General features: G+C 29.4%; 7 protein-coding genes across 17 annotated transcripts in view; 3 read left to right on the forward strand and 4 right to left on the reverse strand.

The window, feature by feature from the left end:
- The window catches only part of LOC108742286 (DAZ-associated protein 2), a gene marked incomplete in the record, with an annotated part of 14,928 nt that extends 14,267 nt beyond the window's left edge, over window positions 1–661 (forward strand). Inside the window, 1 exon segment of the mRNA XM_025974226.1 lies at window positions 16–661.
- Window positions 662–1,080: 419 nt separating this feature from the next.
- On the reverse strand, window positions 1,081–21,492 carry LOC112904373 (proteasomal ubiquitin receptor ADRM1 homolog). The gene is made up of 5 exons (XM_025974225.1): window positions 21,488–21,492; window positions 10,744–10,747; window positions 2,734–2,829; window positions 2,531–2,661; window positions 1,081–2,470 (listed from the first exon to the last, which is right to left on the reverse strand). Exons 3-5 carry the CDS (start codon window positions 2,822–2,824, stop codon window positions 1,646–1,648), a joined length of 1,047 nt encoding a protein of 348 aa, XP_025830010.1. The 5' UTR covers window positions 2,825–2,829; window positions 10,744–10,747; window positions 21,488–21,492; the 3' UTR covers window positions 1,081–1,645.
- On the forward strand, window positions 3,185–13,171 carry LOC108742269 (ribosome-binding protein 1). 9 transcript variants are annotated; one of them, XM_025974216.1, is made up of 17 exons: window positions 4,078–4,211; window positions 4,556–4,760; window positions 4,922–5,104; window positions 5,401–5,562; window positions 6,325–6,685; window positions 7,100–7,242; window positions 7,423–7,989; window positions 8,089–8,313; window positions 8,376–8,744; window positions 8,840–8,941; window positions 9,574–9,711; window positions 10,102–10,218; window positions 10,815–10,955; window positions 11,003–11,122; window positions 11,185–11,226; window positions 11,639–11,722; window positions 11,914–12,320. In XM_025974216.1, exons 2-17 carry the CDS (start codon window positions 4,560–4,562, stop codon window positions 11,926–11,928), a joined length of 2,970 nt encoding a protein of 989 aa, XP_025830001.1. In that variant the 5' UTR covers window positions 4,078–4,211; window positions 4,556–4,559; the 3' UTR covers window positions 11,929–12,320. The 9 variants fall into 9 exon arrangements, with proteins under 9 accessions (XP_025830005.1, XP_025830006.1, XP_025830001.1 ...); XM_025974215.1 differs by lacking the exon at window positions 11,914–12,320 and adding an exon at window positions 12,987–13,171 and having other exon boundaries at window positions 4,079–4,211; window positions 6,325–6,712; XM_025974213.1 differs by having other exon boundaries at window positions 4,079–4,211; window positions 6,325–6,712.
- LOC108742274 (40S ribosomal protein S25) lies at window positions 13,273–14,375 on the reverse strand. The gene is made up of 4 exons (XM_018477420.1): window positions 14,278–14,375; window positions 13,679–13,771; window positions 13,439–13,622; window positions 13,273–13,383 (listed from the first exon to the last, which is right to left on the reverse strand). Exons 1-4 carry the CDS (start codon window positions 14,278–14,280, stop codon window positions 13,307–13,309), a joined length of 357 nt encoding a protein of 118 aa, XP_018332922.1. The 5' UTR covers window positions 14,281–14,375; the 3' UTR covers window positions 13,273–13,306.
- Window positions 14,546–17,876, forward strand: LOC108742271 (probable dolichol-phosphate mannosyltransferase). 3 transcript variants are annotated; one of them, XM_018477412.2, is made up of 4 exons: window positions 14,546–14,641; window positions 15,795–15,933; window positions 15,984–16,194; window positions 16,546–17,204. In XM_018477412.2, the coding sequence occupies exons 2-4, from the start codon at window positions 15,818–15,820 to the stop codon at window positions 16,954–16,956; spliced, it is 738 nt and encodes a 245-aa protein (XP_018332914.1). In that variant the 5' UTR covers window positions 14,546–14,641; window positions 15,795–15,817; the 3' UTR covers window positions 16,957–17,204. The 3 variants fall into 3 exon arrangements, with proteins under 3 accessions (XP_018332914.1, XP_018332917.1, XP_018332913.1); XM_018477415.2 differs by lacking the exons at window positions 14,546–14,641; window positions 16,546–17,204 and adding an exon at window positions 17,788–17,876 and having other exon boundaries at window positions 15,731–15,933; XM_018477411.2 differs by lacking the exon at window positions 14,546–14,641 and having other exon boundaries at window positions 15,731–15,933; window positions 16,546–17,206.
- Window positions 14,757–15,566, reverse strand: LOC108742273 (NF-kappa-B inhibitor-interacting Ras-like protein). Its single transcript, XM_018477419.2, is given in 2 exon segments — window positions 14,757–15,395; window positions 15,462–15,566. Coding segments are annotated over 2 exon segments (663 nt in total). The 5' UTR covers window positions 15,558–15,566; the 3' UTR covers window positions 14,757–14,828.
- On the reverse strand, window positions 17,714–23,821 carry LOC108742270 (phosphoenolpyruvate carboxykinase [GTP]). Its single transcript, XM_018477410.2, has 10 exons — window positions 23,733–23,821; window positions 23,562–23,632; window positions 22,307–22,397; window positions 22,090–22,235; window positions 20,558–21,001; window positions 20,326–20,458; window positions 19,717–20,132; window positions 19,234–19,432; window positions 18,681–19,031; window positions 17,714–18,506 (listed from the first exon to the last, which is right to left on the reverse strand). Exons 2-10 carry the CDS (start codon window positions 23,588–23,590, stop codon window positions 18,402–18,404), a joined length of 1,914 nt encoding a protein of 637 aa, XP_018332912.1. The 5' UTR covers window positions 23,591–23,632; window positions 23,733–23,821; the 3' UTR covers window positions 17,714–18,401.
- Between the last annotated feature and the right edge of the window lie 136 nt (window positions 23,822–23,957).

Here is a 23,957-nt window from a genome sequence, read left to right on the forward strand (position 1 = left end):
ACTGTGGTAATATGTATTTATTAGTGCAATAAAGACGTATTTATCGCAAGAAAGAATTGTCTAATTGTACATGTTCTTTATCTAAGATTTTTTTATTGTGATATTATTTATTTCATTGACGATTTCTTATATATTTTTTTATAAGATTAGAAAACTAAATATTTCAAATAAAAAGTGTTATTATCATTTTTGCATTTATATCTTTGTTGGAACGTTGTTTAAAAAGATTTTTTATTGGCACTATATAGTCGCATTAAAATTAATTATTTAAGAAAATAAAATACAAGATAAAATTTTGATTTAAGATAAGTATTATAAATACCTATCTTTATTATTGTCGTTAAATACTTCATTCTTTGTTTTATTTACTTGCAATAGAAATTTTGCTCAACATTGTCATACATTAAATTGTTTCCAAATTGTGAACAAATATAAAACACCAAGTTATTGTTATATGTTCATCATATAAAACGATTTATAAATTGGTGTTGATTTTTTGTTTGTAATTTGGAGGTGGAAAAAGTAAATACAACTTGTACCTTTATAAATCTACTACGTTATTACTAAGATTTATTTTCTATATTTTATGTCATGCTGATCGTCATTAATAAACATCACAGTTACACAATTATTTTATTTAAATAGTTTGATTCTATATCCCAAAATATGTTTCAATTGTATTTTGCATCAAATAATGAGTAATAATTATTACTACTTTTAAAAAGCGATTACCATTATAAGAATAGAGGGACAATTAGAATGTAAGCGTTTTTGATGGAGTTAAATGAATAAATACCATCAATCAATAGTTGATTTTTCATNTTATTTTCTATATTTTATGTCATGCTGATCGTCATTAATAAACATCACAGTTACACAATTATTTTATTTAAATAGTTTGATTCTATATCCCTATAAAAAAAAGTTTTTTCCACTTCCATGTTATTAATTTCATTAATATTGATTTACTACTTGTTAGTAGCTTTAAGAGTTTATAAAACGAATGAGATTATTACAGCTGATGAATTCTGTATCTATCAGGGAGACTGTGAAATGCATTGTAATAAATAAAGTACAAAATTGTGAGATACCTCTTTTTTACTTTTTATTTTAATCACGATACTCATAAAAACTTGCGCGTAGTTCGATCGATATTTCAATTACATTATTTTAATTTGCAGATATATTCATTTGCACTATTAATAGAATCTTATACTTTACAATGGGTACAAAAATTATACTCTTTCTTGATAACTACTCTTTAATCGAAAAGTTTGATCCTAGACTAAATACAGGTAGACTCCTTTTAGTTTTTATAAAACTATAGCGGCATTGTGTATTACATTTTACTTATTTAAAATTTGCTGTCTACTTAAGAAAAATTAAATGTTTATTTACTTTTCTTAAGAAAGTATATGTAACAAGTGCAACTGTTTCAAGTAATCCAGGCTACCGGTTGGGTTTGTATGGTCCAATCTTCGAAACGCCTGAAGTGATTTCGATATTTTTTTACAAAATTGAAATTAGTCTTAAATAAAACAACAAACTTATGTTTTTTATATTCATAATGCAACTTAAAATTGGAACATTTATGTTAATCATTTACTAGTAAGCAATTTTTAAGACAAGTAGCAGTTAATAATAATTAGTCAAGTTGCATTCCTTCATCATCTTTCTTATCCTCGTTTCCATCTTCTTTTTTACTTTTATCTTTATCTTGAGTAGCATCATTAGCCACCGAGTTTTCTAATGCTTTTACAAATTCAGCCATGTTGCCTTCAGATGCAGCAGCTACTGCTTCCTGACTAACAGATAACTGAGAAACAACTGGCCCTAGCTGACCAGATTCTAATGCACTAGAAAACTGTTGAACTGCTTGTTGAAATTGTGGGGATGAGAGGGTAGATCGAAGTTGTTCTGCTGAATTTCCTCCTACATCTGGTAAATGGCTCTGCAGTTGTTGAATGGCCTCAGAACTGCTCAATATTCCTGAGAGTGACTCACTGTTTAATGCTGTAGATAGATCAACAGTTTGGTTTTGCTGCTGCTGTTCACTACCAGGAGATGCAATACCTTGCAAAAAATTTTGTAAATCTGACAACTGGATGGGATTATCATTTTTCTTAGATGCTTCAGTTGCACTTGATGTAATTTGAGATGTTGAATTAGTGTCTGGAACTGCTGGGGGATTACTTGGCGTGGTTGCACTTGCTGGTGTTGACCGATGAGTTATTGCAGGGGTAGAATTTCTAGATGCAGGTGACGGCCGATTCATTGTTCCTAATAAACTAGATAGGCTTCCAATTTGACCTCCACCAAATAACTGCATTAGTTGTGATTGTGACATGTTGTTGAGAAGCGACTGTAAATTTTGATCGCGCATTCCTGAGTTTTGAACACTACTTGATGGATTATTTAACAGCTCATTAATGTATTTGCAGTTTTCATCGTCTTTATCTGTTCGTGGTTCCTAAAAATGTCATATTCCAAAAATACTTATCTACATTGGGAAAATGAAATAGGTACATACTTGCAACCAAAAGAAAAATCTTCTACTAGAAGATTTAAATTTCAAAAGATATGCACGCCCTGTTGTACACTGAGGAACTCTTACATATTCACAGTCATCAGGAAATATTATAAGATCATCTTCAACAAATCCTAAAATAATATTTAATACAAATTAACTTGTATTATTCAGTGATATTTGTAATTTAGTTGAAATATTCATACCAGTAGATCGATCTTGCCAGCAAAAATGCATTAATGAATCATCGCTTTGATATATATATAAAAGACCCTTGCGTTTATCTGGATATATCATTCGACCTGTAATTCCAGGGTTACTGTTACTACAATTATTTATTAACTCCTATGAAAATTTTGTACTACTAAAATAAACATTTTTAATTTAGAACGTCACTTTATAATGCAATATTAAACATTTAAATTTTAAACAACCATGTATTTTGGAAAGTGAATAATAACAATAACAATAAATTATACATTTTAATTCCCTAGTTTGAACCTTAACCTTTTCTGTGTTAAAGTATGTTACTAGAAATCNTGTTAGCAAAATGTGTTTTGCTTGCTTGGTTGACTATGGCAATTGGTATAATTTGCGTTTATAGGTATCTTATTTTCATATTCCAGTTTTTATTTATTGATAAATATGTTAAATTTTCTTAATGTATGTACTTTTATTTAGAGGGACGAATATTCCAATAAATCACAAAAAAGTAAGATATCAGTTTCTGAACCTGATACGGTGAAAGGAAACAAATCTACATCAGAGCAATTGGAAAAGCTGAATAAGAACAAAGAAAATCAAATATCCGTTCAGGATGATCCTAAAGAAAAAACGAAAGAAAAACAGGCTGATAATACAAAAGGTGGCAAAAAAATTAAACAAAAAGAAACAAGTATTTTGCAAAGTGAAAAAGATAAAGATGCTGAGAAAAAGAAGGAAGATTTTTTATCATGTACAATGGCTGAGGTACTTCAGAAACAAACATCTGTGCAACAGATATTAAACGTCCCTTCAACAAAAGAGAAGAAAAAGAGGAAAGGTGAAATTCAGTTATTGCAACAAATTTGTAAGTTATATAATTTTAATGTACTGCTATGACAATTTGATTCTTTTAATTGACAAGAAGAACACAATACTAAACGGACCTTAAACTGCCTTATACCATAGATAATAGATACACACAGATACACAAAGGGTAATATCACAGTATTTATACTGTGGTAATATGTTATGTATCCATTATCTATGATATACATCATAGATTAAGCACATTACCATCTTACATCAAAACCATAGACAAATCAAAACCATTTAGCAAATTACTAAATCATATTCATAAATTAGAACATATTGATACCACTTCAGAGTTTAGAACCCAGTTCAAAGAAAATTTTTATGAAATTTTATTTTTCGAGGAAAATCGAAAAAAAAAGTTTTAATGCCCTCTAGTGTAACCGCAAGTAACAACAGCAGTAAGCAGGAAGCTAAGTGAAGATCAAGCGCATAATGTGTATAATTGACATGAGGTGGCATGGAGGTTGCTTATTCGGTGCATTAGATACTACGTCGCCATTATGTTAAGCTTATTTGAATTAAACATGATCAATTTCTGGTGATTTGTTTTAAAAATTTTGTGTTAAATAAGTTTTCTACATATTGCTGTTTCTAATAAATAAATCTGGTAAGATGATTTATAAATAACATCTAATGCGAAATTAAAATTTAATATTAAGGAATTCCAGAAAAAAATTGCTTATGACTGGAACAGGGCCGGCCACTCACGCTTTGCATTTCATATTTAATGACACATTTATACGGTTTACTAATGTTGCTACGTGGCTTTGATTACATGTCATTTTTTTTTACTAAATCCTTAATAGAAAGAGTATACTGAATGTAATGTGATAAATTAAAGCAAAATTCTTGTTAAAAAATGTATAATAAAACGTGAACTTAAAAACATATTTTAAAATACGCCAGAAACTGGTATGATTTTTCGCTTGCAACTGTAGTATGCCTTTTTAGGATAATGGAAGCTCAAATTGCAATATTTGCCTTCATAGTTTTTGTAGTAGTATCTGCAGTTCTTATATTGGTTTCCCTGTTTGGTACAAAAGAAAAAACTTATGAAGATGCATTAGCTGAACAAAGACAGCAAACAAATGTACTTTTAGGAGCTCAGACACGACCAAAAGCAAAAGATAAGAAACAGAAAAAGACATCAAAGAAGGTAAACGTGAACTGAAATATTTTACTGATTTTATTTTTTGCAGACACACGTGTATATATCTGATTAATTATTGCTTAAAATATTCATATTCAGTAGAGTTATTTTATTGTAACATTACCTGGTATTAAAACTTATGGTTACAATTTACTAAATGTTTTCAGGTGAAAGAGAAGCATGTGGTTGCTTCAAATGCAGAAATAACCGAAGAATCAGAAAATAATGAAACAACTCTTACAGAAACCAATTTCAATAACCCAAAAGTGAATTTACATGTTGAATTTCAAAAGCCTACAATTATTGAAGTTTTATCTGAAGAAATTCAAATTCCTAATTTTGCTGATACGGTAATTTCATTAACTCTTAAGAGAAAGTTTTTGAAATGCATTTTGTATGTTAGATTCCTTAGTTTCTTTAATGCATTTTAAATGGAAAAATACACTTTAATTACAGTTTTCTGATAGAGATTAAAAAATTAGGACACAATGATCAAGTAAAAATTATTTTGCTTTTGATGGTTCTTTTGCAATTCAGATTTGCATTTTATTTTGAAACTGCTCAATTCAAAATTGATAGCAATAGTTTTTAAACAATTATGTTAATAAGGGTGATCATGAAGCATGCATGTTGCTTGGATTTGTAGCAGAAGCATGTGAAAAAAGTTCGTCCAATACTACTTCAAAAAGACCCTAAAGAAAATAGGCCAGTCATCCCAAATATTGAAGTTCCACCTGCGAACCATTTTGAGAAAATTCATCCTAAGGATGAATTTGAATTGGTACGGTCCAGGTCAAATTCACAGACTGTAAGTTGTTTTTCTTTAAAAGAATATTTTTATTATTTTTGTGAATTCAAGCTGCTTTTGATATTTTTTAAAGTCTATCAAGGAATCTGTGGATTATTGAAATAACAATTATGTAAAATGTGAAAGGTGTAATATAATATTTTTTGAAATTAATCAATTAAAATATGGGAAATGTACAAAATCGCGATAAACACGTAAAAGATAGAAACAATATTGGAAGTTGTGCTCAACTAAATAAAGATTTTGTTGATTCAAAAGATACAGACTATCTTCAAGGAAACGCACGAATACATAATAAAAGTGTATTAGAAAATAATGCAAAACAAGTAGGTTTGTTTTAAAAAGAATCAATTATTATTAATTTTGAGATATTTATATTTTTGTTTTACTTTCCAAAATAGAAATACCACTACAATCTGTCACATAGGTCACCTATGTCTCATCAACAGTCGTTTATTTTTAAAAAAATATTAAATGCTCTATCACGCTTTAGAAACTGTAAATAATCAAAAAGTTAGTTGAGTAGTCTACAAATACTTAATCTCAATTATATCAAAATTATTCTTCTTTTCCTGGTTAGTATTTCTTCAAAGTGCTTTAAAATTATTCATTATGTTTATGTGTTAGCAAAATGTGTTTTGCTTGCTTGGTTGACTATGGCAATTGGTATAATTTGCGTTTATAGGTATCTTATTTTCATATTCCAGTTTTTATTTATTGATAAATATGTTAAATTTTCTTAATGTATGTACTTTTATTTAGAGGGACGAATATTCCAATAAATCACAAAAAAGTAAGATATCAGTTTCTGAACCTGATACGGTGAAAGGAAACAAATCTACATCAGAGCAATTGGAAAAGCTGAATAAGAACAAAGAAAATCAAATATCCGTTCAGGATGATCCTAAAGAAAAAACGAAAGAAAAACAGGCTGATAATACAAAAGGTGGCAAAAAAATTAAACAAAAAGAAACAAGTATTTTGCAAAGTGAAAAAGATAAAGATGCTGAGAAAAAGAAGGAAGATTTTTTATCATGTACAATGGCTGAGGTACTTCAGAAACAAACATCTGTGCAACAGATATTAAACGTCCCTTCAACAAAAGAGAAGAAAAAGAGGAAAGGTGAAATTCAGTTATTGCAACAAATTTGTAAGTTATATAATTTTAATGTACTGCTATGACAATTTGATTCTTTTAATTGACAAGAAACATTTGAAATGCCTAATATTGTTAGAGATACTATTTTATTAAAAAGATTAGTATTTAATACGTATATGGAAATGTATTCCTTCTTGGCTTACTTATATATACAGTTTATTTAATTAAGTATTATGTTTTAATTGTGACTGTTGTCTTTCATATTCAGTTGCCGGTAAAGGTAAATGTTTTACTTCAAAATATATCGAAAATGTCCTTTTAAATAGATAATTATGTGTAAGTAGACTTATTTAATCCTGCAGACCGCTTTATATACAGTATGATGTCATTGAAGCATTTTTAACATGCTAAAAAAATATTTTATTGCTTTACGTGCAGCTGGAGCTAACGGAGACGTAAATGTGCAGCTTTTAATTGATGCGGTGCGTACAGCTGAATTGTCTCGATCTGAAGTTCAAATACTTATTGATCTCTTACTAAACAAGCAGCATGAGGCTTCTCCTGACAGCGAATGGAGCGAGGTATGTTTGACTATCTTTGTACATTAATTGTTGGTATTATTACGTAGGCCAATTTTGACTCCATTTATTTCAACATTTCACAAAAAGTGTTGGTGGTGTATTTTTAATTTATTTTTTCGTAATTTCTATTAATATTGAAAACAAATCAATGTTGATTTAATTATAACAATGAAATAATAGGGTAAAGCGGACCCAGTTCAGAAGCTCAAGAAGCAACTTGCCGAAAAAGAAAAACTTCTATCAGAAGAACAAGAGGCATTATCTAGTGCACAGGCCAGACTTCGTGAAATTCGTGCCGAACAGCAAGCCGAAAAGTCGCAATTACTGCAAAAGTTAAAAGGATTAGAGGACGCTCTTCAAGGAAAGAATTTAGAACTGCAGACTGCTGACCAACGTTTACATAATCAAAATCAGAAAATACAACAGTTACAGGGCCAATTGAACGAAGAGGCAATGGCCATACATAAATTGCGAGAAGAACAGGCAACGTGGGTAGTTCAGAGACAACAATTAGAAATGAGACTATCGCAAACGCAAGATGTTGAAGCAACGATCGTTCAACTTCGTAACGAGCTACAAGATTTACAAAACAGAAATAATCAATTATCAATCGAGTTGCACAGTTTAAATGATCAAAGTATAGCTACAAAAGAACACCAACAAAATTTAATCGTTCAACTTCAACATCAACTGACCTGTTTCAAAAACGAAGTTGACCAAAAGGACGAATATATTAGACAATTAGAGGTAAGTTTTGCTTAATGTGACCTGAACAGCTGTTATTCTGTGTTGTGAGTTTATTTTGTTTATGATGAACAATGATATTTAATTTAATTTTATATACAGGAATCTGGTAGAGATTTGGAACATCGCTTTAATGTGGCGCACAGGCAAGAAAATGAACTGAAAGTGGAAATTTCGCAACTTAAATCAACCGTTCAGCAAAATATTGAAGAAATTCGACGATTGGAGCTTGGAAAGAATCAGTCCATTGAACAATTAAAGAAACTTGAGAAACAAAGGGAAGAATGGGAACGAAAAGAAGATGAATTAGAAAAAGCATTGCTTAATGTAAGATTTAATTTTGTTTAGGCAAACATTTGTTTATGTATGTGTTTATATTTTTTTTTTAGGCGAGGTCGCAGTTAGAAATCGCGGAACAAGATAGGAAAGATATTCAAAATTCACAACAAAGTTTGATGTTGAATGAAATAAAAGACTACCAAGAACAGATAAAAAATCTTGAGAATGATTTAAAAACTATATCAGTCACATTTCAAGAACATGAACGAGTTCATAAAGAAGACGTTACAAATTATAATAATCAATTAAATGTTCTCCAAAGAGAATTAAATAACTTTAAAAGCAAAGACGAGCGCCTTGAAAGTGAACTTGGCGAATATAAGACTCTTAATACTGATCTTTCTAAGAAGTTGGGCGAATTAAAACAACAAACAGTAAAATTATCTCAGGAATTACAAGAACAAAAGGATAAAAACAACGTAAGTCTTTGCACATTAAAATATGTAATACACATATATTTTTATTTTATGCATATTCTTTTAATAACATGCAATGAGTGTTGTTATTTACTTAGGAAATTCGCAAAAAGAATTGGAAAGTAGTGGAAGCCTTAAATGCTGCGGAAAATAAAATTAAATCCTTTTTAAATTCATCTAAACAAAATCCATCAGAAAAAGTAAGTTTTCGAAATGATCTCTTCATTATTCAATTTAGAAATTTAACCGAGAGGCAATCGATTTAAAAATGACTTTTAATAATGATATTGTAAAAAACATGCTGTTTACATATGTTTAGCTTTCTCTGTAGTTAAACCAAACGCGATGCAAAATTGTAGTTAATGGAGAATTTAAAGGCTCGATTAACAATATATTTGTAATTGATGTATGCCTGAGTTACTTGCATACAGATTTTATCTAAAACGTTCAAAAATTGGTGTGTATACTTTCGAAATATATTTATTAAAAGCAAAAAGAAGTTTGGTTATAGTAAAATTAGTATTCTGTAATCTGAATACCAAATGCAAATAATGCTTTTGATGAATATACTGGTTGTAATATCAGGAAAATATTTAAATACTTTGAATAGATGTATAATCATATTCAATTATTATTTTAAAGGATATATAAGCATTGCGTTTAAAAATCAATGTGTTGTTTATTAAGTTGTGATGCTTATTTTATAAACAGTAATTAGTAGTCTTCTTGAAATATAAGTTAGTAACATTCACAAATAACTCATGTGAATTTTCGAAAAATAAAAGAAAAGAATTGTTGTAGTAGAAAACCACAAGTTCAATATTCTTTACAGGAATTTTCAAAGAAAGTGGTAGAGCAGCGCGAAGTGAGGCAACAGACTGAAGAGTTCTCTCAAAAGTCGGATAATAGTGAAGAAGTTGACAAACTACAAGTACAGATTGTAAACTACAAGAGCATTATCGACAATACTGTAAGATTTAATGTTATTAAATGCATATTTAAAATATTAAGCATTAATCATATAAACTAGAGGTGCTGCTCTCCGTCAACTTCAACTTCAAGACAGTACGACGCTGAACTTTTTATTTTATTTTTTGAGTTTTTTACACCGATAAATGGTAGACACACGTACCTTTCATGTGATACCACTTACGATTTTATATAAACGAAACTCGCGAAACTTGGAACTTTTTCACGCAAAAATTACTTGTATGTATTCTTATGGCGTGCGTTTTGGTGCGTTTTAATAAACGGATAATACGTAGACCTTTAATTTGATATACGGTACATGTACCTGCGAGTTACATAAACGCTATTTCAGAATCTATTAAATATATAAATATAAGATTTTCTTTTATAGGAAGGAATACTAAGGAATTTGGAGTCGCATATTCAGAAAGAAGAGTTATCTTGGAGGAAGCAATTAAGTGCAAAGGAATTGGAGATAGAGGGTCTGAAACAAAAACATTTAGATGAGGTGAGTACGTCGTAAGAAATGGCTTTAAAGAGTGCATGTTTGTTTTATGAATACAGCAAAACACGAAATCATCCAGCCTGGATTCTAGTCTGGGTGTAAAATTTTCTTATCACTATATTGAAAAATATCTGCTTAGTTATAAATTAGATGCAGTAATAAATGTATTTATATATATATATATTGTGTTTAACCCAGACAAATTTCCTTTGGTATGTATATCTATTGTGTTGTGTTTATTAAATGTAGACCTACCATATAATATACATCAATCCCTCTATAAAACATTGTTTAGATATCGCCGATTATCCAAAATTAATAGTAGTTCCACAATTTATTGAGCTTATTTTTCAGCTTATAACGTCACTCAAATATTTATATATAGTAAAAAAGGGAGTGTGAGCTGATTTACAAAGATAATCCCGTCTACATATATTGAGTCATGTCTTTTGTTGACTGGTCGAAAGATCATTTTCTCACTTTTTTTACGAAAAGCCATGACAATACCATGATACAATCACTGGAAACCTTTCTATCTCACTTTACATTATCGTAATACATACAATAAATATAAAATGTTTCTTGTATTTTAATTACAGCTTAGGAGTACAGTATCAGAATTGGAGTTACAAGTTTTAAATGAAAGAAGGGCCAAAGAAAATCTAATAAGGGACTGTCAAAAACTTGAATCCAAAAAGAATGCTGCTGACAGTTCCGTGATAGTTGAAAAACTTTCTGAGGTATGTGTATTTAATTGTCTATAATTTTGTCTAATATGCTGATGTAGGAGATCAGCAGACTGACGGAACAACTAGAAGCGGAAAAGAAAAAGAACTGTGAAGGTCTAACGAAGACTAGCGAGGAGCCTCAACAAATGTTGACAGAAATAAGTAATGGTTGTGAGAAAGTATGATAAAAACGTACAATTTGAAGCTACTTCACTTGTGTTAATTACTTTTTAATCTTTAGGTTCATAATGGAGCAACTAATGTGAATTCACTTTTGACTCAGGTATGATATTATTTATATTTTTTTATAAAATTTAGTTCAACATAATTACTGTAATCAATCAATCATATAGGAACGGGTTTCTTAATCGTATAATGCCCTTGAATATACTAAAAAAAATTAACATTTTTATATGTCGTTTGAGAAATCGTTTGTTTTTTTTTTTTTAGTAAGACGCATTTAATAACTTTAATTGTATATATGCAAAATATTTACAGAGATATGAAATGTTTTCACTGCTGTATGAGAACTCAAAAAAATTGTAGATTGCAATGAATTGTACAAGTTAAATATATGCACTATATATAATAATGATGTATTCAGCTTTTTGAAATTATGGGATGCTTTTAAGAATTGTCATTTGTAAATTCCAATTTAATAATATGCCCTTTTTTATTGTGCTTACATTCGATAGAACGTAGTATTGTCTACACCTACAAGTGCAGTATCAGTTAAGCACAGAAATAAAAGGCATAGGAAGAAAAAAGCATCTAGTGAGGTAAAATTATTCCATTGTAACATGAGTAGTTAGAAAAAGTTACAGTAGCTGCTTATTACGTATTTTTTTATTTGTTGAAAGTTGGATTTTAATGTTTTTTTTTTTTAATTGTATGTTACTACAGGATTGCTGTCGTTATTTTTTTCTCTAAATGATACCTGTAAGTTCTAATTGAAGTATTATTTTTTCAGACTGAAGCCCAATAATATGAGGGTATCAATTTTATTAGATAAATATTTAGATAGCATATTAAACAAAACCATACAACTTTTGCAAATACTATATTTTACTTTTATTAAGCTTTTTTGCTTTTATATTTGCATACATTCTTATTGTGCAATAATTTACTTTCATGTATTTTCTTTTCTTTGTCTTGGAAATACTTATTGTATATACACTTATGATTAGTAAAAGTTTTGCTTATTGTATCTTAAATAATCTCAAGAACGATAAAATTAATTAATAGTATACAATGTAATATATAATATAAATACATATTTACAGTGGGTTGGAATGATAAAATTGTAACCTTATATAAAAAAATTACGTACTATTGATATTTATATAAATACTTCATTAATAAATTTATTCTTATTATTGACTGGGCTTTGAAAATAATTTCACTTTGCAACGCAGATTAATTTTTACTTAGAAATATAATTTCATTTGTCTTTTTTTTAGTAATGATGTTTTTACTAAATGAAAGTATTAACTCATTTGCATTTTGCGATACCTTGCTGTATATTTTTTCCATTCTGGTTGTATATAGGTAGTAATTTTAAGGGAATATCAATAGTATTCTAGCAATACTCTTAACAAGTGGTTTAACAAGCCAAAAACATTATTGTTGCAATATTTGAATGATTGAGTGGCAGATTTTCGGTATATTCTTGATAAGGGGCAACTTATTCTTATTATTAAAATTAAGAATTCTGTGGAGTTAAACTAAATAAAATACCAAATTTCAAAAATCTACATAATTAGAAGCTTAAAACGGTTTTCCACACCCCAGGTGTTATCCTCAGTTGGAGAATGTAAAATTTATCAAAAATACTTATTCTGTAAAAGGTCTATTATGATTTTATATAGACTGAAGTTTGCAGGTGTGATCACAAACATTCCAGTATGTTTTTTAATATGATAATACTAATGAAGTCAATTGCCTCATTTAATCTGTTTGTATTTTGTGCCTTTCTGATAACACCTAATTTGTTGATTATTGATGGATTCTTGGCAAACAATTGAAATCTCAAGCTTCTTGCAGAAACATTAAGAAACCCAGGAGCATGAATAGTCATTCAAGTTTAAAAACAAAGCAGGCATTCTGATAATATATACATGACTGCAGACTAACTTCAGTACAAAAGCAATTATATGAGAAGCTGTTTGCGGAAGAGTCTAATCTACATATCTCAAAAGCATTTGCTTTACACTATCAATTTCATTTAATATTACCACAGTGTATGACACCCTAATTTAGGACATATGTCTAAAATATATGTAACATGCACACCAAACATAAATACAGAATCCATAAATAAAAAACAACAAATTATATGATATTTTATTCCTTGTTATATTACATTATGCAACTTCTTCTCCCTTTGTTGTCCTTGTATATATAAATTGTGCATGATGTTTTGCCACCAACTTAATAAGACCTTAAAATTAAATTCACATAAAATATCCACCAACCACTTATTAATTGTGTTTTACCTTTTTGTTGCAATTCATTAAGTGCCCGTCTTGCTAAAGAGCCTCTTACTTTTAGACGTTCAGAAACTACTGATGGAGTAATTAGCTTATACTGTGGTACTTCTTTAATTAGTTTTTCATAGGTGGCTTTATCAAATAAAACTTGATTGTTCAATTTGTCACGAACTTTTCCTTTGGACCACTTCTGCAAAATTTTAACACTTTCTAAACACACCGTGATATTTCAAAATATTTGTTTACCTTCTTTTTAGCTTTGCCTCCGCCGGAGCCTTCTTTCTTTTTTTGGGTTTTTTGAGGTTGTTTGGATCCTCCCTTTGTATCCTTTTTGGGAGGCTGAAGCAAACACCAAAAATATTATAGTCGAAAAATTAAAATAAAAGTATTTTGTAACCCATTATGTTACATCAGACTCATTAAATCAGTTTTCACTATCACAGTTTATTAATATTCTAGATTTTATTTTTGCATCACATGTATACTCGACTCGTAAAAGAGGAAAGGTGAAATTCAGTTATTGCAACAAATTTGTAAGTTATATAATTTTAATGTACTGCTATGACAATTTGATTCTTTTAATTGACAAGAAACATTTGAAATGCCTAATATTGTTAGAGATACTATTTTATTAAAAAGATTAGTATTTAATACGNAGATTTTATTTTTGCATCACATGTATACTCGACTCGTTAACCTTAGTTTTTAGAAGCAAAAAAGACCAAATCACAAAACAAATACAAAGTAGCAACTAATTTTAAATTTACACGAAAAAAAGTTGAAAAGGTTGATTTTCATGTTTATTTTACTAAGTATGTGTTATATATTAAAGGAAAAGAGCTCACCATGTTGCTAGCTGACCAGGATGATCAAAAACGGAAACAGAATAAAATAATTGCCTTATCTATGGTAAAGGGTAATTTGTCGTAATTCATAGATTTATAATTTATAATATACTACCCATAGACATATAGACATATAGTAAACATCGATGATACTACCTACATAAGTAAACTAGCATAGAATTGCTGTTTTTTTGTATTAATCAGTATTTTTTATCTATGATCAGTATTAATATGGTACTCTATGATGGTGTTAATGTATTTTGTGCCATGTGTCAATGAATTTGTGCTGTGCTGATACCTCTTCTATAAAATCAGAAATTTTCATCATTTGATGCTGTTTGAATTCTGATAAACAGAAATCTTGGCAAGTATACTTATTTGTAAACTTTAAATAAGCTTTGTGTGCGATTAGTCGTAATTAATGTCGAGTTTCAAAAGTTACGTTTTCGCGCGTAAATTTCTAAACATACATAACAAAATAGAGAAATGTTAATTTTTATTGATACAAAATACAAACAATTTTAAGTAGTTAAGAGAGAGCTCATAAGTTATTAAATATCTTTTGTTAAAACTTTTCTACCCATTGTCAGTTGTGGAAAGGTACTCTTACTAGGAGGGGGGTTAAGCTTACTTGCAAGATATACAAATGCTTCATACAAAGTAACCCGATTTAATGCTGATACATTAAAATGTCGAATTTTCTCTCTACTGCACCATGAAGATGCCTTACTGATGGTTGATTCAAAGTAATTATTTTCAGTTTCTTTTGTGCGATTACCAATAACAATAACAACAACCTAAAACATTAAATTTTAAGTTCAGTAATAATTAGTTGCAATAGTGCTACTTTCCTCTTTCTTGTCTTTATTTTTTTCAATGTCTTTTTTGAGAGCAACTAGTACATCTAGTGATGTTGGCTTCTCACTATCATATACTAGTATATATCCATCTGCTAGAGCTAAATAATGTCGAGGTAATTGTTGACTAGTGGTACCGCTTGCAGTACTTGTTTGTGAATGTTCAATCCCAGCAGTATCATAAAACCTTAATTTTTCCTTAACTCCTCTATCTGATTCAACATTTGCTACATATATATCTTCTATAGTGGGATGAATTTCCTAAAATTTATAATTTCTAATTACTCACTGTATATATGTAATTAAATGCAATTTTTTGTAACTTACTGATGAGGTAATATTCCCATAAATTGCTTGCTCCAAAATAGAAGTTTTACCTACACCTTTCATTCCACATACTATTATTTTTGAAGTTTTAACCATTATACTAATTTGGTACTAATAATTGTAATAAATAGTCACTGATTCTTTTTTTATTGTTTTTATTAATAGATTCTATTCTTGCAAGTGAATTTTTTCAAGGAAGGGTGTTGGCATATTACCATAACCTAACAAACACTATTCTAAGATAAATTGTGTAAATAAAAAAAATAATGCTAGAATTTAATTGAATGTTTGATTTTACAAAAATAATTTGGATATTCTTATTCTTAATTTTAGGAACAAGTAAAGATAATCAAGCTATGGGTAAAAAAGTCGAAAACAACCTTAACAAATATTCGATCCTCTTGCCTACTTATAATGAAATAGAAAACTTACCTATTATTATTTGGCTTATAACAAAACATATGGACCAGAGGTAAATACAACTTCAATTCTGATTCATTGTTACCATAGTGTTAATTGCAGTGGTTATGATTATGAAATTGTAATAATTGATGATGGAAGTCCTGATGGTACTTTAGAAGCTGGGAAGGAACTTCAAAAAATATATGGAGAATCAAAGATACTTTTAAGACCTAGAGAGAAAAAATTAGGTTTAGGAACAGCTTATATACATGGTATTAAACACGCAACAGGGAATTTCATAGTTATAATGGATGCAGATCTAAGCCATCATGTAAGTAACAATTTTTAAGCAAATAACAGGGCAATCTTTCTTCTTGTGCTGAATGCAATTTGTTGTTGTTGTTAAGAGGAATAACGCCATCTTTATATTAGAAAATATCAATCTTTTGTACATGTACAATTTAATAAGAAAATTCATGTACTGTGTTCTTTTGGAGACGTTAACTATTAAAAATTAGATAGAAGTAATGTGGCAGAGAAATAAGTTTATAATAAGCTTGTTTTATATTTGAAAAAAAAACTTTTATCTTTAAATTCTTTGATATTATTTTATATAAAATGTTCTGCCCTTCAAATGTTGATTTTATTAATATTCCAATTAGTTTTATTAAATATGTTGCAGCCTAAATTTATACCAAAATTTATTGAAATGCAAGAGTTAGGAAACTTTGACATTGTAAGTGGAACACGCTACATGGGCAATGGTGGTGTATATGGTTGGGATTTTAAAAGAAAGTTAGTATCTCGAGGTGCAAATTTTTTGACACAGGTACTCTTAAGACCAGGGGTTTCTGATCTGACAGGCTCTTTTCGACTGTACAAAAAAGACGTTCTTCAAAAACTTATAGACAGTTGTATTTCAAAAGGGTATGTGTTTCAAATGGAGATGATAGTCAGAGCAAGGCAGTTTAACTTTACAATTGGCGAGGTTCCTATATCATTTGTTGATAGAGTGTATGGCGAGTCAAAATTAGGTGGTTCAGAAATTTTACAATTTGTAAGGGGTTTATTGTATTTATTTGCTACAACATAGTATTTTAATACAAATGCGATTTCTCTGGCACAATGACAAATTATGACAAGCTTATGGTTGATTTTTAAATATTTAGGGTTTATGTGCATATTATTCCTTAGGAAGGTAATCCTTCGACGATATGAATTATTGTTATTATTATAAAAAGCTGTAAACATCGTTTGAATTAACAAATATCTTTGTAAACCGTTTGCAATTTTGTTTGTTTTTTTATAACCATGTAATATTTGTAAAGTAATTATTATTTTGTTAGCATTCCATATATTAAGTTGCAATTAAATATTTGATGAGATTTAATTAAAATCATATAAAATTGTTAAGAATTAATTATAAATGAACCGTAAAATTATTTGTAGAAAATGTTATTTTTGTTATTTGATATTTACTACTCACAAGGCAGAAAATTTCGAAAGTATTTTTACTGAACAAACAATGCCGATTAAAAATGGGAATTGTTTGTAAATAAACTTGATTAATGCATTATATTGGATCGTAAGGATCTAGTCTTATCGGAATAAAATGCGAGGGAAGTAGTTTTTGCAAAATTACTTCGTTACGTGTCTGCCGTTTTTTATTGAGCTTATCAAGTGGGAGGAAGCGGATGTTGTTACACTTAGTGACAAACATACAAGCACATGATGAGAGATTTGCACTATCTGCATTTCGTAAATTGCGAATAATTTATTGCAAAAACTAGGTACATCCTTTACATTTCTATTCTGATAATATTAGCTACTCATTATTGAATAATATTTGGAACAAAATTAACAATATTTAAAGATATTCTACTCAGTTGTGTATCTAAGGCTTTATACGGACATTATCTCGTAGGACACCTTCTGATACATGACTACTTAGAGGACTAGTTAGAGACTGTTGAACCAGAAACAAGAGTAAAGAGGGTCAGAGAAAGGCCTAGGCTAGATTACGTGTTGTTTAGAAAAACAGGTACGGGGATGTTCTACTTGTACATGGCAAATGCAAGTATTAACTCAGGATAGGAAGGAGTTGAGGTATGTGTTTAACAATTTTTGGATTGACGACCTTGTGATATTGATCTGGGAGGAATTGTGTAAACATACTGATATAATGACGATAAAAATTAATTATCTTAGTATTTCAACGAAGTTTATTGTTTTATACCTGTTTGCTTAATTCGGAAATACATGTACCATATATGCTTCAAATGAAAGATCAGGATATTCATTTAAAGAAGAATGCGGGACGACATGACACTCGGTTCACGCGGACCATAAGAATAGGTATATTTGCGTGAAAAAGTTTGAATGGTAAAATAAATATAATCTAGTCTATGTAAATCTTCAAAATAAGTCGTAAAGGCGAACATTATGATTTGATGAGTTCATTTTTGTCAAAGGAGAATATGCATATAGGGATTATATATTTATCACTGTTCATGAAGAAAAATATCACACTTAACAGTTTCACATTTCACTGATTCGCTTCCTCAGAGCTTCTAACTCTCTTTTAACTTTTTCAGGCAGATCTTCATTAACTTGTTCATCAAAGTACTTTTCAATTTCGTTTACCTGGAAAGGAAAGGATTATTTTCAATTATCAGATGATTAATAATTTTCCGTACTCCTTTATATTTATTATTTTCTGAAATATTCAATCAAAAACATGATTTGTATTGCTTTTTTGTTTTCTTATAATTTTCCTTAATTCGCTTATTTTGGTAAATAAGTAAATGCAAGACTTACTTCATTTGCCCAAAAGTCTTTCGGTAAATAGAACAGTTCTTTTGTATTGACTTTACTTTTCAAGCCATCTAAATTTAGGGAATCTTTTTTAGGTATTAATCCAATCGGTGTTTCTTGAGCGCAGTCTTCGTTGTCTATCCTTCTCAAAATCCAGTCAAGTACTCTGGAGTTTTCACCAAATCCAGGCCACAAGAAATTTCCATTCTGGTCTTTTCTAAACCAATTCACATGGAATATTTTAGGCATTGATCTATTTGAGTTTTCCAAACTTAACCAATGATCTAAATACTTTCCAAAGTTATATCCAAAGAATGGTCGCATCGCAAATGGATCATGCATGATAACTTTTCCCTAAATAAAAGGTTTTATAAGTCATACTTCACTTAATTGTGCGTATTAACTAACATGTACTTAATATTAACGAGAGGATTAACTTTTAATCTTGCGTTTTTAAAATTACTTTTACGTATGCCTTTATTGATATTTATTATTTTTTGAAATTTTGAGTCAGTCCTAAAATACTATGTAATAGTAGTAGAATTAGCTTAAGGACCTTGTATTCCGCTGCAGCAGTTGCTTCACTCCTCATTGCGGCTCCTATGAAAACTCCATGCTGCCAATTTTTTGCTTCATATACTAGTGGTACACCTTGAGGTCTTCGACCTCCAAAAAGTATTGCGGAAATTGGTACTCCTTTGGGAGATTCCCACTGGGGATCTATTATGGGACATTGTTTTGCAGGGGTACAAAATCTAAAATAATATATATGAATCACATTATTTACAAATCTGCGGACTATCTAATGAATAAAAGGCAACCGTTCCCTTGTTAAAGTTTTTTGATATTTATTATAATGATGATTGAATTGATAATGCAATGTTTAATGAAACCGATAATGCATTATAAAATCAATTAGGATCTGTTGCTACTCATAAATGTGAATTTTAATTTTGAATAATTTTGTACATATTGTCTTACGTTAATTTGTTGGTAGAAGTTTCTTTTGTAAGCAAGTAATGAGCAATTAATTTGTCACCTTGAATTTGGATGAGCTGCTGGTTTTACATTTCCTATTTTCCATGGTTTTCCTACCCAATCTGTAATTTGAATTGAAGGGTCGGTTTCTTTTTCTAATCCTTCCCAGAAAACTCCGCCATCACTTGTATACGCAACATTAGTAAATATAGTATTCTCGAAGATCGTTTTCATTGCAATTGGGTTACTCGCTGTTGAAGTTCCTGGAGCTACTCCAAAGAATCCATTTTCTGGATTAATAGCCCACAGCTGACCATCCGTATCAAATCTCATCCAAGCAATATCATCTCCAACACATTCCACTTTGTATCCCGGAAGAGTCGGTGTCATCATGGCCAAATTAGTTTTTCCACATGCTGAGGGAAAAGCAGCTGCTATGTATCTCTTTTTTCCTTTAGGATCTGTTATACCCAATATCTGTAAAAAAATAGTACTTCATTTAAAAAACTCGTATTTTTCAAGAAATTTATTATTTTCTGGAGCAAATGATTCTCGAGTTACAGAATGAAAAGAATCTTCAGAATTTGAACATTTTTCTGGAGGAAACCCACGAAATATTTTTTGATGATGTTTATTGTATTAATTACATATTTAGAAAAGAAAATCGTACTAGCATGTGTTCTGCAAGCCATCCTTCGGATCGAGCTATTGCGGACCCAATTCTCAATGCAAAACATTTTTTTCCTAACAGGGAATTTCCTCCATATCCACTACCATAGGAAACTATTTCATTGGTGGCTGGCCTACGTTTTAATAAAAATATATTTTGTTGAGAGAATTTTTAAATTTTTAATGGACTTGATTTTATTGTTAGATGAATAAGATAAAATTAGGTTTCGTACTTGTGCAAAATTATAGTTCTTTCGGGATCGCAAGGCCAACTTGGAACATCATCGATTTTGTTTGCTAGTTTTCCTACAGAATGAAGACATTTTACGAAGTTTCTGTTATCTGAGAGCAAATTTAGCACAGGTTTGCCAATTCTTGTCATAATTCTCATCGAAGCAACAACATATGGAGAATCCGTTAATTCTACACCCACTTTAGATAAAGGGGAACCAATAGGCCCCATGGAAAATGGAATAACATATAAAGTTCTTCCTTTCATGACTCCATCAAATCGTTCCCTAACTATTTTGTCCATCTGTTCTGGGGACATCCAGTTTCCTAAAGTGCCCTTTATTCCTTCCTTGGGAGTGGGAATAGCATCTGACTTTTTGTTAGTACATATAAATGTTTTTGATTCAACTCGAGCAGTATCTGCTGGATTAGTTCTGGCTAACCAGCTACAATGACAGATAATTCAATTAAATTATTTCGTACCTAAATGTTAAAATTCAAAAATCAAATAAGTATTTCTAATAAAGTGGCAAACTAAAGTTGTTTGTTGAAATGAAGTAGTACAACAAAAATAATTTGTTCAGTTAATATATTTAAAATATTTCTCTACAATTTTACTGATATTTTCCGTGTGCATATTTTCAATGCTTTTGTGTAATTCCGTAATTTTATCTATCTCGATAAGTAAGTTAATATACGTACTAGGGAACTGACTAGTACAGATTTGTTGCGTAGTTATTTTCATTTTGTTTACAGCCGGGTGTTTTTCTATTATATTTTCGTTAAATGTTTGCGCAAAAAAGTTGGAATTATTATGGTAGTGAGTGGTCAACTTATGTGTATAAAATTTGGAAACATCGAAAAAGTTCACCGTGGCACTATTACATGACTAAAAGATAAGGGCTGTTTTAAGTAAAATCATTAAGTAGGACTTGAGTCATTGGGAGTCACTAGTGCATGATTAATATATTTTGCAATTTACTTATAATAATTAAACGATTATATGGGATCTCAGTGGACGTTAAAATATGATGTTATTTATTGTTTCCTTTTCACTGCTTCTGTGCATATCTTTCAAAATTGTGCTATTTACGTCTGAAAATTTCGCAAGAATTAATTTTACTCTTGCCAGTTAATTGAATCTTAAATAATATACTGTAGTTTACATTTGTTATTAAATCGTTATTGTAGAGAATACAACTGTCCAACTTTAAGATAGCATCATTCTTATACTGATTGTGTAAAATTTAAAACAATCAATTACTTATAATAAATATTAACAAATGAAAGTAATTTTACAGGTAAATAATAAAAATTAGTCTATAAAAAAATATGCAATTCATAATAACATGTTAGTTTGCTGATATATTTTGTAATGGTATAACGTACATATCTAACTTTACTGATGTTTTCATTCTTATCATAGATAACATACGTTAATGTTAAATATTGTTGTTGATAGACTTTTTTATTATTTGCAAGTAAATGTTTTTATTGTATTATTGATAATAATAGTTGCACTTATAGCTCTTACCAGTTTTCATATTTGGGCAATGGGATTATTGTTCCTTGTTTCTGAAGTTTATTAAGAAGAATACTATTTTCAGTTTCACTTCCATCACAAATGTAAACCTCTTTTGGCTTGCATAGTGCGACATATTCTTCAACAAATTCACGCACCTGAAAATACTTATTAATAACAATAATTGAATAGGTAATAAGATATTATATTAAAAAATCGGAATACTTGCGTTTGGTGGCATTTCTTGTGATTTGCTAAGAACTGTTAGGTTTCTGATTTGAGAAAAATCTTGTGGCCTTTTGAAGAGTTGATTGATGCAACTGTTGATATTTAAATTATTAAATTGTTGATCAATTCTCCTACTTTTTTAAGCACGGTATCTATACTTAATTACTAATTTGCGTAAATAATAATGTTTAAATTTGAATTAGGAATATTCTTGTGACAAATTCATAAATATAACCACAGCAAAAAAGATGTTTAACATATTTTTGTCATGTCGGCTCATTATGATTGTAATAATTTTACAATTTAGAATATTTTTGACTTAATAATTTATTAAGGGTGTTACAGCAATTTTTTCTGTGGGCTAAAAGCGTGTGAACCTACAGATTACCCATGGCAAAAAGCAAACTCAAAATGTGATACTTAAAATGCAGCAGATGTTCTGAAAATTTGTTATTTGATGGAATATTGTTTTTTAGTTGTTTATTTGTATTTTGAAATATTACACTATCTACTTCCGTATTTACAGATATAAGGAGAATGTTGGTGTCAGTTACGATTTCTTAGAATAATGTTGCAATACGATAGCTAATCGGGGTTATTTACTTGATAAAAAATATACATTTTTAATTGTGCTTTATTATTTTAAATAGTCTGCGAGTAAAGTCTAACGACCGCGATAATTTTACGATTAAAGGGCTTAATTAATACTTGCTTTCTTGCTGCTACACCCGAAGTTTCATTTGTAAAATAAAGTCAAAGAAAATAGATATATGTTGTCTAGTTCAAATGTTTCGTCAAGTATATACATATACATATTTGTATTGTGACATACTTTTTATATTTATATGTAGCTATATAGATATATAAACGTATTCCTTACCAAAGTTGTTTGTAATAAGGAATGATGTTTTTTGTTTATTCTCAATTTCAATGAGTTTGGGACCTTTCAGAATTTTTTTTTTAATTTTTTTAAGAAAATGTGGTACCCAAATAAAGAGTTGGGTATTTATACAAATATGAAAACTAATTTAAACTACAAAAACATTCGGGACTCTTCAACTCCAATATATAAGTAGACGAAAGTGGATTTAGAATGTAAATTAGAATAATTAGACGATTTGAGTCCTAATTCTCGATAGCCTGTAATGATGAAATGATAAGGCTTTGGAATAGAAAAATAATTCGCAATCAGTTGTTTACTGTATAAAAATAATAAACGAAATAATGAATAATGTATGTGATAGCTAAATACTTACTTTCTAATTGTTACTGGTACTCCTGACATTTTAGTCGTCTTTATTAAACAGTTAAAATACGGAGAAGATACCTGTACAAAATAAATAAAAAGCCAACCTTAATTAATAATTAAAAACAATATTACTATTAAAAAGTATCAAAGGTGTTATTAAAATAAGGTAAATGCTTACGTTTAATAACAATAATTACTGTAGAAGCCACTATATTCCACAACATTAATAAGGGACGCTAAAGAAGCACTACATAAAGCTCGTATCCAACCTTATATATAGAAAGGATGTGTTGTACATTAAATGATTAAATAAAAGAGTAAACATCACATGCTAACTACCGAAACCTAACAAAGTTCAAGATCTTTACTTTGGTGTCAGAAACTGATAAAGAGATAAAAAATC

Source organism: Agrilus planipennis, unplaced genomic scaffold (assembly GCF_000699045.2).
Source record: "Agrilus planipennis isolate EAB-ADULT unplaced genomic scaffold, Apla_2.0 scaffold223, whole genome shotgun sequence".
NCBI classification, from domain to species: Eukaryota; Metazoa; Arthropoda; class Insecta; order Coleoptera; family Buprestidae; genus Agrilus; species Agrilus planipennis.

What these genes read in the sequence shown, in the direction of transcription:
- LOC112904373 (XM_025974225.1), bottom strand. Translation starts at nt 2,824, where the DNA reads ATGATATATCCAGATAAACGCAAGGGTCTTTTATATATATATCAAAGC. An exon ending in CTGGCAAGATCGATCTACTG is followed by an intron (nt 2,662 to 2,733) that starts GTATGAATATTT and finishes ATATTATTTTAG; the next exon opens with GATTTGTTGAAGATGATCTT. An exon ending in GATTTTTCTTTTGGTTGCAA is followed by an intron (nt 2,471 to 2,530) that starts GTATGTACCTAT and finishes TGACATTTTTAG; the next exon opens with GAACCACGAACAGATAAAGA.
- LOC108742269 (XM_025974213.1), top strand. Translation starts at nt 4,560, where the DNA reads ATGGAAGCTCAAATTGCAATATTTGCCTTCATAGTTTTTGTAGTAGTA. An exon ending in AGAAAAAGACATCAAAGAAG is followed by an intron (nt 4,761 to 4,921) that starts GTAAACGTGAAC and finishes AAATGTTTTCAG; the next exon opens with GTGAAAGAGAAGCATGTGGT. An exon ending in TAGTTGAAAAACTTTCTGAG is followed by an intron (nt 10,956 to 11,002) that starts GTATGTGTATTT and finishes ATGCTGATGTAG; the next exon opens with GAGATCAGCAGACTGACGGA.
- LOC108742274 (XM_018477420.1), bottom strand. An exon ending in GAGGCAAAGCTAAAAAGAAG is followed by an intron (nt 13,623 to 13,678) that starts GTAAACAAATAT and finishes AAAATTTTGCAG; the next exon opens with AAGTGGTCCAAAGGAAAAGT. An exon ending in TAATGAATTGCAACAAAAAG is followed by an intron (nt 13,384 to 13,438) that starts GTAAAACACAAT and finishes TTTAATTTTAAG; the next exon opens with GTCTTATTAAGTTGGTGGCA.
- LOC108742271 (XM_018477411.2), top strand. Translation starts at nt 15,746, where the DNA reads ATGTTTGATTTTACAAAAATAATTTGGATATTCTTATTCTTAATTTTA. An exon ending in ACAAAACATATGGACCAGAG is followed by an intron (nt 15,934 to 15,983) that starts GTAAATACAACT and finishes TGTTAATTGCAG; the next exon opens with TGGTTATGATTATGAAATTG. An exon ending in ATGCAGATCTAAGCCATCAT is followed by an intron (nt 16,195 to 16,545) that starts GTAAGTAACAAT and finishes AATATGTTGCAG; the next exon opens with CCTAAATTTATACCAAAATT.
- LOC108742270 (XM_018477410.2), bottom strand. Translation starts at nt 23,590, where the DNA reads ATGTCAGGAGTACCAGTAACAATTAGAAA. An exon ending in GTACCAGTAACAATTAGAAA is followed by an intron (nt 22,398 to 23,561) that starts GTAAGTATTTAG and finishes AAATATCAACAG; the next exon opens with TTGCATCAATCAACTCTTCA. An exon ending in CACAAGAAATGCCACCAAAC is followed by an intron (nt 22,236 to 22,306) that starts GCAAGTATTCCG and finishes AAGTATTTTCAG; the next exon opens with GTGCGTGAATTTGTTGAAGA.